Source organism: Trachurus japonicus, chromosome 14 (assembly GCF_045865225.1).
Source record: "Trachurus japonicus isolate A0001 chromosome 14, Traja_1.0".
NCBI classification, from domain to species: Eukaryota; Metazoa; Chordata; class Actinopteri; order Carangiformes; family Carangidae; genus Trachurus; species Trachurus japonicus.
In genome coordinates, this window is record NC_140920.1 from 6,700,066 (window position 1) to 6,714,298 (window position 14,233).

The 14,233-nt window shown below is 43.2% G+C and overlaps 2 protein-coding genes and 1 long non-coding RNA gene across 4 annotated transcripts; 1 reads left to right on the top strand and 2 right to left on the bottom strand.

Moving 5' to 3' along the window:
- Positions 1–202: 202 nt before the first annotated feature.
- Positions 203–7,672, bottom strand: LOC146974135 (insulin-2-like). Of its 2 annotated transcripts, none has more exons than XM_085796783.1 (3): positions 7,577–7,672; positions 677–869; positions 203–491 (listed from the first exon to the last, which is right to left on the bottom strand). In XM_085796783.1, the coding sequence occupies exons 2-3, from the start codon at positions 855–857 to the stop codon at positions 376–378; spliced, it is 297 nt and encodes a 98-aa protein (XP_085652909.1). In that variant the 5' UTR covers positions 858–869; positions 7,577–7,672; the 3' UTR covers positions 203–375. The 2 variants fall into 2 exon arrangements, with proteins under 2 accessions (XP_085652909.1, XP_085652910.1); XM_085796784.1 differs by lacking the exon at positions 7,577–7,672 and adding an exon at positions 971–1,089.
- Positions 5,289–9,883, top strand: LOC146974136 (uncharacterized). Its single transcript, XR_015037592.1, has 3 exons — positions 5,289–5,455; positions 7,587–7,719; positions 9,838–9,883. It is a non-coding gene; the product is annotated as an uncharacterized LOC146974136 (long non-coding RNA).
- On the bottom strand, positions 8,888–9,512 carry LOC146974137 (insulin-1-like). Its single transcript, XM_085797234.1, has 2 exons — positions 9,304–9,512; positions 8,888–9,179 (listed from the first exon to the last, which is right to left on the bottom strand). Exons 1-2 carry the CDS (start codon positions 9,482–9,484, stop codon positions 9,079–9,081), a joined length of 282 nt encoding a protein of 93 aa, XP_085653360.1. The 5' UTR covers positions 9,485–9,512; the 3' UTR covers positions 8,888–9,078.
- Positions 9,884–14,233: the final 4,350 nt, after the last annotated feature.

The window sequence follows — 14,233 nt, forward strand, 5'->3', positions numbered from 1 at the left end:
ACCTGCCTACTAGTTGGATGTGCGTGCACTTTCCTCCTTTGCTTCACAATCTTTATCTTCACCAGCCTCTGATCTGCATCCTGACTGCGTCCGTCTTGTATGGCTTGTGCCTGATGTCAGTCCAGGTGTGTCAGACCTCGAGCTCACAGGTTGTTGCTGAGTGAACCTGCCCTTGTTTACTGTCAAAGAACCAGTCAGTCTTTCAACTATTGAACTTTATTTTCTTTGAAAGATAATTATTTACTTACACATGTGGCAACTGTTGGCCAAGGTAGAAGTTACATGCTGTCATCCAGGAAGCTATAAGCTGAGCTAAGTGAGGCCAAACTAGGCAGGAAAAACAAAGATACAGCAAAGTGCTGCTGTCTGAGCTGTTCAGTTGCAGTATTGCTGCAGGTCAAAGATGTTGCAGGGCCTGAAACAACAGTTATCCAGTATGCTTCTCTTCACCGGCGTCTTCACCTGCTCGTTCCCTCCGCCCACTGATGCAGCTGTCAGAGAGAAAGAGCGATAGATGTTGTTGCTTGTCTGAATTACATCACATTACAATACATCACCCGCTACTACTAAATCGCTACTACTATTACTACTACTACTACTACTACTAAAATAAAATGCATCTCAGCCGGTTTTGTTTTGTGCTGTGACATGTTTTTTTTGCAGCTGGTTTTCTCACCTTCTGCAGCGCCCATCTTTGTCTCGAGATTATAGAAAAACCCTCTGTCCCCACAGACCAAGTATAGGGCATCAACCAGGTGGGAGCCACAGAGATGCATCGGCCTGCTGGCCTGGGAGCCTGGGCAGGTGACGACCAGTAAGACCAGCAGAGACGCAGTGTGGAGCCACAGTGCTGCCATGATGGAGAAGTGCTGCCCACATACAGTAGACATGTTAGGAAACTAGGATAGAAGTGAAAGAGGATAGAAAACAGTAGTAAATGGAGAAGTGGAAGATGGGGAGAAGAGCTTACCTAGAGTTAGAGGAGGAGAAGGAGGAGATGTGCAGCAGCTGTATCAGGTCTGTAGAGCAGAGGGACTCCTCTCCATTAATACTCCCCTACAGCACATAGACGCAACTGTGTGTGTGTGTTCTGACTGGCTGTAAAAACATTATAGGACATAAAACAAACTGAGCCAATGAGCCGGCGTGTTGTTCACCTCTGACCACTTCTTCCTGAAAACTACGTATCACCTACAAACCTTGTGTTTACTCAACTATTACACATTTACAGCCTGCAGCGTTTTGCAATTTTCAAGTGTAGCGTGCAGATCAATGCACCAGGAACATGTACACAGATTGAAGTTGAACATTATTGTGTGCATGAATTATTTATTCACAAATAAAACCTTGTTTGTTCACATTTGAGTTGTATGCAGGGTTTCCGCTACATGTAGGCTAATTGATCGTGGCGCACCGCCACGGCAAAATAAAAGCCGCCACACCTTCAGAATGATGATTTTTTTTTTTTTTTTTTAATGTTAAAATAATGTAAAGCAGGTTTTCCACTAGGGGTTGCACAGACTAGTCCCCTGCTCCACAATGACGTTTTGAGCTTGACGTCGACTAGTCGCTGATCATGTAGCCTAACAGTAGGCTACAAGAGTAGCGGCTTGAAACAACAGCTGAGTGCGCTGAATGAAAAAAATACGAGCGCCGTCAAGCTGGATAGAACGAGCGCGTAGCCTACCAGACAGGAAGTCAGGCACAGAAAAGGCGAGAGAATCCGGTCAATTTTCAAAATAAAATAAATGATGATTAAGTTTGCTTGTCCGTCTATAAATATTTGTCAGTTGCGTCTGCACACAAGACACACATCCATAGGCTACATACAGGCTAGAGACAGACCTGTGTGTGTGGAAAACTGAGTAGCCTACAGACGGTTCGATGTTTGACCGGCGTGGAGAGAGAGAGCAGGAGAAACTGCCGCCTCCGCGGCCAGTGTGTCCGGGCTGCCGGCAATTAAAAAAAACCCCCCAAAAACTCCGCTCATATCGACAGCTTTACGTCGCGCACAACAACAACAGCAGCAACCAACCAGGAAAAACAAAAACTGTGAGTGAAACTGTGACTGAGCAGGACTGTGATGGTGACGAGGCCTGTGTGTCGTTTTCCTCCCTAATTGTTTAATGAACAGTAGCTACAGTATTTTCTTTTGCACCTGTAGCTATATGTTACAAAAAAACAAACTGATTTACAGTTTGTTGTTTATAAAGCTGCTGTTCTGTGGACTAATTTCTGTGCGTGAGCTGTCAGTCAGTGGATACAGATTGTTGCAGAGCAGTTCCCTCCTCCTGGGATTTTAGTTATGATGGGAAAAATATGAATGACGTCATCAGCGACTAGTCGACGATCCGGTCGCGCCCCCCCCCCCCCCCCCCCCCCCGTCGATCAGACCACCCTCGCCGCCACTCTTTAAAAAAATCCTGGAGGAAACACTGGTATGGTTAAAAAAGAACAAAAAAAAACATTGAACTTTACTTTCTTAAAATCATTTACTTATCGTTGCTCAGATGTGACAACTCTTGGCTTTTATAGAGAGACGATAATAACGCCAAAGTGGATGTCAACAGTACATGCCGTTATCCAGGAAGCTAAGCTAAGGCCAGGCCAGGCAGGACCAACAGAGATCCAGTGAAGTGCTGGTGTCTGAGCTGTTCAGTTGCAGAATTGCTCCAGCTCAGACATGGAGCAGGGCCTGGAACAGCATTCATCCCTTCTGAATCTAGTCGGCCTCCTGCTGCGCACTGATGATGCGTTGTGTGCCGTCAGAGAGAGAGAGAGAGAGAGAGAGAGAGAGAGCAGAAGTCATCAACATGCTGGTTTAAGGTTAGAGCACACAAAGCTTGGAGGTAGGGATGCACATTTTGAATTTTTTTTCTGACCGATAACCGACGCTCGTTAACCGATTATTAACCGTTAACCGATAAGATTAAGAATCTTGCGGCGCACGGCCAAAAAAAATAAATAAATAAAATTTTTTTGGGTGTTTCAATTTTTTTTTTTTTTTTTGCCGTTAAATACACACATGCGCTGCTACAGCTGATCAGTGCGCTCTGTCTCAGCTGATCGCGCTCAGGTTAGATCGTCCAATGTAGAACTGTTTTTATACGAAGTGCAGCCAAACACCAGGCTGAAGGAACAGCAGAGCTCCTCTGTGGAGCTGCAGGAGAGCTGCAGGTGAACAGGCTGGAGAGCAGCGACGTCCTTTTTTTTTTTTTTTTTTTTTTCCAGCGCCGTTGTTACAGGTGATTCACATCTATGTCCGTGTAGGCTACATTTATTGTCTGATCTTCCTTCATGGGGGCTGCTGCACATACTGTCAGTCCTCCTGTGTAACTTTTTGCTGCGAAATATGACTGAAGGCACGTGAACTCTGCACGTGTCGACGTGCCCCCATGAGTTGACGACATAAGGAGCTAATAAAATAAATAAATAACCGATAGTATTAATCGGTCAAAGTTCTTGTTATCGGTTAACGGTTAAACGGTTAATCATGTGCATCCCTACTTGGAGGAACTGAACTGAGTCTGATTTGCTTGTCTGAATTCCATCACATTACAATACGTCACTATACACTAAAATAAAATAAGTAAGTTTTGTTTTGTGCCGTGTTTTACAGCTGGGTTTCTCACCATCTCCAATGCCCACACTTCCTTTAGGTCTGTAGGAAAACCCTCTGTCCTCACAGATAAACTGTAGGGCGTCTAGAAGTTCGCCATCACACAAAGTGTGCAGGCTGCTGGCCTGGGAGCGTGGGCAGGTGACGACCAGTAAGACCAGCAGAGACACAGTGTGGAGCCACAGTGCTGCCATGATGGAGAAGTGCTGCCCACATAGACATGTTCAGAAACTAGTAGAAGTAAAAGAGGACAGAAGGCAGCAGTAAATGTAGAAGTGGAAGATGGGGAGAAGAGCTTACCTAGAGTAGAGAGAGGAGGAGAAGGAGGAGGAGATGTGCAGCAGCTGTATCGTCTGTAGAGCAGAGGGACTCCTCTCCATTAATACTCCCCTACAGCACATAGACACAACTGTGTTTGTGTGTTTGTGTTTCTGACTGGATGCTCTGCTGTAAAATTTAAAAAACATTACAACACTTAAAACAAACTGAGCCAATGAGCAAACACATTGTTTCAGCCCCTTTTCCCGAAAACTACGTATCACCTACAAACCTTGTGTTGACTCTGCTGAACAGCAGCCCAGCAATTAAATATTTCCCATCTGCATCATTGCACAATTTTTGAAAGTACAGGTCAATGCAACAGAAAATCAGCAACTTTAGATTGAATAATTGTAACTTTTTTTTTTTAATTTCTGAATGAGACAATCCCAGCTACCCCACCATGAACGACCCCGTTGTCATTTTCTTTCCCCTCTGTCACCTGGGATCGGCTCCAGCCCTCCTGTGACCCTGTACAGATACGCTGTGTGTAGATGATGGATGGATGTATGAGTGTTATTGTTAGTAATATTAGTTGATAACACATTCAAACACAATAGGAACATGTCCTCTGAAAGAAGTTGAACATCATTGTGGGCATGAATGATTTATTTTTTTTGTTCACATTTGAGTTGTACAGTCCAAAAAAAACAAAAACAACAACAAAAAAAACAGTGAACTTTACTTTCTTGGAAAAAGACAAATCATTTAATTATCATCACTCACATGTGACAACTCTTGGCTTTTATAGCACCAATAATAACGGCAAGGTGGATGTTACGTGTCGTTATCCAGGAAGCTAAGCTAAGGCCAGGCCAGGCAGGACCAACAGAGATCCAGTGGGGGTCAGCCCTATGTTCCCTCAGCCCTATGTTCCCTCATTTCTAACTTTTGTTGTCACTGAAAATTAGGCCCTATGTTCCCTCAGCCCTTTGGTCCTACCATTGGTTGGGTTTAGGCAATGAAGAAAGGAGTTGGTTAAGTTTAGTAAAAAGACCAGGTAGAGGCTAGACAGGCCAGATAGGTAGAGTCCAAATAGGTAGAGAGAGTCCAGAGGGAACATAGGGCTGAGGGAACATAGGGCTGTGGGAACATAGGCACGCTCCCATCCAGTGAAGTGCTGGTGTCTGAGCTGTTCAGTTGCAGAGTCGCTGCAGCTCAGACCTGGAGCAGGGCCTGGAACAGCATCGCTCCAATTGGGCCCCTGATGATGATGATGAGAGAGAGAGAGAAGTCATCAACATGCTGGTTTAAAGTTAGAGCACACAAAGCTCAGAGGAACTGAATTGAGTCTGATTTGACGTGACGTGGCGTGTTTTACAGTTGGGTTTCTCACCAATTCCAAAGGCAACCCCTCTGTCCCTACAGATAATCCGTAGGGCGTTTTTTAGTTGGTCGACACACAAAGAGTTCGGGCTGGCCTGGGAGCCTGGGCAGGTGACGACCAGTAAGACCAGCAGAGACACAGTTTGGAGCCACAGTGCTGCCATGTTGGAGAAGTGCTGCCCACATAGACATGTTCAGAAACTGATTGAAGTAAAACAGGATAGAAGAAGAGACAGAGTATTAGTGGGGCTGCTTAAGTCCATTTTTGAGCCGAATCGTTCACTTCATGGTACAAGCACCAAATTTGGTACAAATGATGTCCAGGACATAGCCTACCTTCTAATAAAAGTACGTTGCCCAGCTGAAAATCCAAGAGGGCCGCCAGTTTTCAAGATGGCCGCCTCGTCAAACGCCAAAAAAAGGTTTTCGAGGTAGAACTTGAATTAACAGAAGAATGTTAATGATCCAAGCATCAAAATGAATGTATTATGACTGGAATAACTCGATGGTGTCAATTGAATTCCAATATGGCCACCAATTTTCAAGATAATGGCTATTAAATGACTAAAAAGTAGCGTTTTCCCCGCGTTTTTTTTCTTCAGTTTTCTGCAATGATCTTAAGTGAAAATCTGCAGAATTCTGAGGGATGTGTTTTTTTGTGTGAATCATTTGTGAAAATGTGTCCAAACTTTTGACTGTCACTCACACACACAACGCACACACACACACATACAGCAACACAAGCGTTCTTTACTGAAATAAAAGTACTAATTTAGCAATAAAAATGATAATTCATTAAAATTCTGTGGTCAACATTTATTGGTTATAATTTTTTATAAGAGTGATGTCAAAGCACAACCAGGGCACACTGGTGACATCACTGCTGTGAGACTCAGCATGGGGTTCAGTGTCAGCTTGTAGTGTACTAACTGTAGTTGTAGTTTACTAACTGTTGTAGTGGTGTACTCACTGTTAGTTGTAGTATACTTTAGTGTCCCAAATGCTATCTAATAAGCCCCTGTATAGACTCAACTAGAAAGTTTAGTTAGTTGTAGTATTGTAGTTTAAGATAGCCGAGCAAGGGGTAACGGGGCTTTAGTTACCTGGATGGTGTACAGATCGCACGGGATTTATGGCACTGGATGAACGATCGGGCTAGGTGTTAGGGCACCAGATACTTTGAACCTAGTTGCATCCCATATTCCAATGTGCTATGATATTTTGTATGTTTGGGTGTAAAAGGATAATCCTCGACCTTCAACTGTATAAGATGTCTGCCGATAATCCATTGAGTTGTGCTACTAAAACTGACTGGAGCAAGTGTTGCCTCTGTTCAGACAGATACAAAAGCAGCGTTGAAGTCTCCCACCTACCCGAGTAATGAGTGTAGTTCTGACGGCTATTCCATGATAGCCAAAAACATACCTCTATTTCAGGCAATCAACCTGTTGCCCATCAGGTTAGACACATCCAATTGGACTGAAAGACTGACTTCAAAGTCCTGCCAACTGGGCTGGCAAAAAGATGGTCAGATCTTGGCAAGTTCTCTGGACAACCCTTTCCAACCCATTTGCTCAGACTTGTGAGCAGTTGACAAAATGTGCTGCAAGACTGAATGCCAAGGACGATGCAAATGCTATCGCTTCGGCCTGAAGTGCACACAGTTGTGTGCCATGTGAGTGGAAGGGCTAAGAAAATAGAACAACCAAGTTTAAGTTGAATATTTTTGAGTTGGATATTTGTATTATTATTTTTTAAGTTATGTTGATTCAAGTTCTGGATCGTAAAACATGCAGCCTATGCTTTGACACCTTTTCTGTGTTTTTTATACCGTTATCTAGAAATTAAAAAAAAAAAAAAAAAAAAAATGGGGGAGACAAAGACAGCCTCTACGTGGCCTCCCCTACAAGTAGCTTACAGGTCCAAAAGCTTTAAGTGAAACTAATGTCTTTGTTTGTGAGTGTTTTTTTTCATTTAATTCGCATTGTATCATCATAATATTCAATAATTTTGATTTTCTAAATGCAGAGTTGTATTTCTCATGTGCAAAAACACATATTTCAATGTATAAACCATCAGAATAGGACTATTCAATCAAAATATAGTTCAAACGCTGTTTCAAACCACTTCGAATGGCGGCCATCTTGAAAAATGGTGGCCACTTTGTTTGTTCAAGTGGGCAACGTACTTTTATGAGATAGTAGGTCCAAAAGCACTTGTGTACCAAATTTGGCGCTTGTACCACAAAGTGAACGATTTTTCATTAATGTGCTCCACTATATGGAGAAGTGGAAGATGGGGAGAAGAGCTTACCTAGAGTTAGAGGAGGAGGAGGAGGAGATGTGCAGCAGCTGTATCAGGTCTGTAGAGCAGGTTGGTGTGATGCCGACCTGAGGGACTCCTCTCCATTTATACTCTCTTACAGCACATAGACACAACTGTGTTTGTGTGTTTGTGTTCTGACTGGATGCGCAAAAACATTACAGCACTCAAAACAAACTGAGCCAATGAGCAAACGTGTTGTTTCACCCCTTTTCCCGAAAACTACGTATCACCTACAAACCTTGTGTTTACTCTGCTGAACAATTAAACATTTCCCGTCTGCATCATTGTGCAATTTTTGAAAGTACAGGTCAATGCAACGGAAAATCAACAACTTCGGATTGAGTAATTGTAACTTTTTTTTTTATTATTTCTGAATGAGACGAACCCAGCCACAGTACCACACCATGAACGACCCCTGACCTGGGATCGGCTCCAGCCCTCCTGTGACCCTGTACTGTGTCTATGCTTTGTGTAGATGATGGATGGATGGATACATGTTATTGTTAGTAATATTAGTTGATAACACAATAGGAACATGTCCACAGAAAGAAGTTGAACATGATTTACACACAAATAAATAGTGCTAAGAAGTAGATCGTTACTGTAATTTCCTTTAACCTTGGTGGTTGCGAGAATCCACTCTACCACTCTGCTGTCTCTTCACTGATCGTCTGGAGCCGAGCATAATGACCCGTGGCCTACTTCTATATCTGTCTGATGTGCTTAAAGCTGTTCTGTGTGTGAGAGAAGGATCAGTTTGATAGTTTGATGGTGGGAGGAATAAGAAAGTGTCAATTCTAGGTCCATAACTCTTAGGGGTGGGAGAAAAAATCGATTCACATAAATATCGCGATATCTTTTTTGACAATTTTTAAATCCATTTTTTTTTTTTTTCATATTGTGCAATGTGCATTTGTTAGCCTTTTTTACATACAGAGAGTACAGGTTTTGAAAAGGGTTTAAGTTCACTTTATAATGGAGTATATTAATTAATAGGCTCCTACAGTATTTGTGTGCAGATAAATGTTAAAAATGCAGACTAAAAATCGAGAAGAATCCCAATTAAAATAGAATCACCATCCAAAAAATCATAGAAGAATCGAATCGGGAGAAAAGCATATCGTCCCAGCCCTAATAACTCTGCACCCGACTATGTCTTTTTATGGCTTCTGGCTCATCTCAGGTGTGTCCACTCTTTGAGTTTGACCTTGAGCTGACAGGTTGTTGCCGATTGGACCCGCCCTTTTACCTGTAAATTGTTCATAACTGAATTCCATCGTCAAAGAAACACGCAGTCTCTCAACTATTGAACTTTATTTTCTAGGAAAAAAAAAACAACCTTTTACTTGTCATTGCTCACATGTGACAACAATAAAAATGCCAAAAGGGAGAGGTTACATGCCGTTATCCAGGAAGCTAAGCTATGCTAAGCTAAGGCCAGGCCAGGTGGGACAAACAAAGATACAGAGAAGTGCTGGTGTCCGAGCTGTTCAGTTGCAGTAGTTCTCCAGGTCAAAGAGGCTGCAGGGCCGGAGACAGCATTGTTCCACGGGGCTTCTCTTCACCATCACCTGGTCTGATGCTGCTGCTCCTCCTGCCATCGGATAGAGAGGACACCGAGTCATCATCCGGCTTTGAAAAACTGAAGTGAGGCTGGTTTGAAAATGATAATCAGCATCTCAGTGGTTTTTGTTTTGTGCAGCTGGTTTTCTCACCTGGTGCTGGGTTCACACGGCTCAGAGGCAGGTAGTAAAACCCTCGGTCCCCGCAGACCAGGTTTAGGGCGTCGACCAGGTGAGAGCCACACATGTACTGGGAGGCGATGGCTTGGGAGCCCGGACACGACGTGACCAGTAAGACCAGCAGAGACGCAGTGTGGAGCCACAGTGCTGCCATGATGGAGAAGAAGTGCTGCCCACATAGACATGTTTAGAAACTGATAGAAGTAGATAGGATAGAAGAAGAGAGAGTGGTGAATAGAGAAGTAGAAGTGGAAGATGGAGACAACAGCTTACCTAGAGTTGGGAGAGGAGGAGGAGGACGAGATGTGCAGCAGCAGCAGCAGCAGCAGCAGCAGCAGGATCAGGTCTGTAGAGAGCTGGTTGGTGTGATGCTGACCTGAGGGACTCCTCTCCATTAATACTCCCCTACAGCACTCGGACACGCCTGCCTGTGTGTGTGTGTGTGTGTGTGTGTGTGTGTAGACAGATGAATGTCAAAGTTGCCAGTCAGCACACATTATGTGACAGTTTAGTTCTGACTGGCTGCTTTGCCATAAAAACACTTCAGCACTTAGTAAAACAAACCGAGCTAATGAGCCGGTGTGATGTGATGTGAACACCTCTTACCCAGAAACACGGATCACCTACGAGCCTCGTGTTTACTCTGCTGAACAGCAGCACGACAATTACACAATGCACATTTTCAGACGACATCATTGTCCTGTTTTTAAGTGTCGTTAAAAGCAGGTCAATGCAACAGACAACCACCAACTTATAATTGAATAATTATAACTTTTTAATTTCTGGATGAGACACTCCCAGCTGCCACACCATGAATGACCCCTTTGTCACTTCGTTTGTGGCACTACATGACACAGAAGGTGTGTATTATACAGTACTTGGCCATGTGCACATGTAGCAGGTATTTAACTGCCTCCGTTTTCTTTTACTGTAGCTTCCTGACAGTGTACGTGTCAGACAACCTCACCCCATTGCTGATTGTTAGCTAAGACAACCTGTCTTCTGATGACATAACCTTAAAGAGGAACAATGCTACATTTTTAGTTTAATTAAACGGCTTCAGAGTAATTGTGATGGTTAAATGACTTGTTCCAGGGAGAATGGAGGCTCTCTGCCTTCCACCTAACGTCTCTTGGTTGAGAGCCAACTTTGCAAGATCAGAGCCTCCGACCCGGTGTCCCAGATCTTGTCTCATCAGAAACACACATTAGGCTTCATCGAAAACAATTGCACATGGCCAGGAGGGGAGGGAGGACGGTTTGCTGTGAGTTTTTACGACGGTGAAAATATGCGCTCTGTGCACTGTAGGGGGAGCTCTGTAGAGGAAAAAAGTGACCAAAACAGCGAAAAAGTGACCCCATCTTATTATTACATCCCGCATCCACTAAAGGACATTCCAACCAGATCTGTTATGTAACATCTGCAACACACTTAAGTTTTACCAAGTCAATATAAAACTTCAAGAAGGAAAATCAGTTTTCACCTTTGAATATTCTCATTTTGAAAATAACTTCAATTCTGTTTAAATAGCGAAATGCGATCCGACAGCCCTACCCAGCTACATGTGTACATGGCATCAGTCTCAGGGAGGAAATCTTGTACTCATGTCATGTATGAAATCGTCCACTTTATATTGCAAATCATTTCCTCAAACACATAATGTCTCCACTTAACATAACGGCTCTTCCCTCCAAGACTCCATGAATCTGGCTGCAGGCATCTGCTCCCATTCAGCAACAACAGTATTAGTGAGTCTGGGCACTGATGTTGGCTGATAAGACCCGGGCCGGCTCACAATTCATGGTGCTCACAATTCATCCCAAAGGTGTTGGATCGGATTGAGGTCAGGACTCTGTGTAGCTCAATCAAGTTCTTCCATGTCAAACTGAGAAAACGATTTCTTTGTCAAATTTGTTTCTTTTTTCTCACTTGTGGGTGTTGTCATGTTGAAACAAGACATGCCCTTTGCTGATAGCCGCAAAATTGCTTGATCCTTTTATTTCTTTTTCAAAAAATATCGTTTGATGCTGTAGAACTCAGATTTATAATTGCTATAAGAGGTCGAGCCCAAACCGTTAGAATCCGCCCCGGATCATTATCCCTCCTCCACAACAACACTTTGTAGCTGGCAGAGCGTTCTCCTGCAATTCACCCAAACCCATTAGGCTGGAAGACAGTGAAAGTCAACGATCTCTTCAGTCCAACCCATTTTCCTGTTTGATCACATGGTAGTAAATCTGAGGTTGCCAAACTAATCTTTGAAGGGATGATCACATAAAACAATAAAAACTCTTTGAAACGTTTGCTTTATCACCCTTGACCTCATTAATCTGGAGGTAACTTTTCACCTCACAGTCCAGGTTGTTCCATAATCTCTGCAGGTTATTGGATGCTAATAGGCCATGAAATGCTAAAAAAAACCCAAAAAAACAACCAGTGCCTAATTTCACAGGTCCTGGAGTTTGCTGGAATAACATCACAATAGTCAGAAGAATGAACGAGTGTGACTGATAAATAGATGGGTAGATAAACTGCATAAAATCTAGTATACTGTAAAGCTGGATAAAGTTTTCCTCCCAAAACATAAACTTTAAATAGCACATCACTTAGCGAGGCCATTGGCAGTTCAATTAACTTGTAGTCAACAGATGGAGAGAGGGTTTCTTAATTATCATCTAACTGGCTGAAGCACAAAGTGCCGACTGTGGCAGACACGCGCTCTGTGGATCACCTTGGGTAAACTGTTCACTTTAATCTTCATTAAAGTGTAGTGTAAGCCATGCTGTGGACACTCAACACTTTTTCTGGAATTGTTTTTGGATGAAGTCAATCAATAACTGGTCCAACTTTATGATGTTGGGAGATGATTTCCACAGAGGATAAACGCTCGATTTAATAATAAGTGAGATAATGAGGACAGCTTTAGGAATGAATGCAGCAGCCGACAAAAGGTGAGAACTGTATCTGTTACAGGGAGATAAGGATGCTGAGATGATCTCCATTAGTCTGTTCTGATTATGTTTTTAAGGTGTGATGCCTTGAATTAATCGTTTAAACATTGTGTGCACCATTTAACCCTTTAATGTGTGTGTGTTTAGTGATATGAAATGTTTGACTTGTTTGCTGTGGATCATATGGACGATATAAATTCAGCTTGCAGTGTCAGACAGGACTATTTATATTCATTATGGAAATTAGCACACATTTTATTATCTCTTGTGCATTTTCCTCTGTTTTAACTGTTTCTGGTCATTGGCCCCAAGTCAGTCCACCTTAAAGGGATAGTTCAACATTTTGGCAAATTGGCCCATTGCCATAATCCCTATAGTTTTAGCAGTAGGTTTGTTACCTTTAATTGTCGGTGCAAGCTATTTTTAGAACGGCAGAGCAGAAATGCAAGCTGCTCAGAGCTACGCTACGGAGGCTAATGGGATTTCTTGGTTTCCCTCATGAAACTCATCAAATACACAATCCAACAACTCCAAAACGCTCTGGTGGACAAGTTGTGACCTGCACATTCACCACACTATGAGATAAAAACGGAACGTTACGAGACAGAGTTGTTTTAGAGGTAAATGCAGAGACATCTTGCTGAAAAACTGACTCCGACGGGAACGCGCATCAGCGGTTTTGCATGAATTTACCTCTAAAACAGCTCTGTCTCATAATGTTCTGTTATTATCTCATAGCGTGGTGAATGTGCAGGTCACAACTTGTCCACCAGGAGTTGGAGTTGTTGGATTGTGTATTTGATGATTTTGAAGGAAACCAAGAAATCCCACTAGCCTCCGTAGCGTAGCTCTGAGCAGCTCACGGCTCTGCTCCGCCGTTCTAAAAATAGCTTTCACCAATTTGCCAAAATGTTGAACTATTCCTTTAAGACAGACACCAGGCCTGATTTATTCTTAGTCATTTCATCTTGTCTTCTCCTCTCTTTTGTAACTGTGTTGCGGCTCTAACACTTACAGTATACCCAACCTTGACATATCTTTCCATATTAAGACCTTGGGATTTTCCCATTAACGTGTGATGTACAGAGTAGACAGCATACCCACTGTGAAGAGCTTATATGGTGGCCTGCGGTGAAGCAGTGTCCTGCTGCTGAGGCGGGGGTCCACTGTGCAGGTTAACTGATGGCACACAGGTTGGGTTATGCCTTGGAGCTCTCAGCAGGCTGCCAGCTGCTAAGTCTTTGTCATCCAGGCATGAAGCAGTCATGGACAAGAGGAGGTGTTTGGTTAAATGTTGAGATATGTAATGTCAGGACTTTCCTCTGCTCCCGTGTGCCATTTATACCACCTAAGGCACCGCGGATCTCTTTTGTAGCATGTTCACATAGAGACAGACTTTAATGTCGAATGCTCCTGGTCTCTTATGGCAGAAACAGCCTGTGCCTGCCTCTTATTTTTGGCGAAGCATCCCAGGTTGCAGTCCATGTGGATTACCGATCACTTGTAGCATGACTGTGTCTGCTCTGTAAATTCCCGTGATAGAGGTGGGAATTAAAGGCTTCTGGGGCTGAGCTCTTTTTTTCCCTTCCTGATCCTACTTCCCCACCTGGAGGTTTCTTGATGCTTTGGAAAGAGCTGGTTGCTTTAGTCGGATCCAGTTTGAGGAGGCTCCATAGTGAGATAGAGGGTTGCATCACCTGTTTCTCTGTAAACCCAGCCTGTGAATTACGTACAAGGGTTCTTCTGAGATTCAGTCGAGTCGAGTTGAAGGGTAGAAAGAGTTTCAAAGGTGTTTGCTGATGAGGAGTGTTCAATAGTGGTGGAAATTACATGGTAGCAGCAGTAGTAACAAAGGAGGCACAAATCCAGTTGTGCTGGTGTTAAATACATAATCCAACATTAAAAACTCAAAATCAAAGTAATTAAAGTCCCTGGAAAGTGAAATTGGAGTT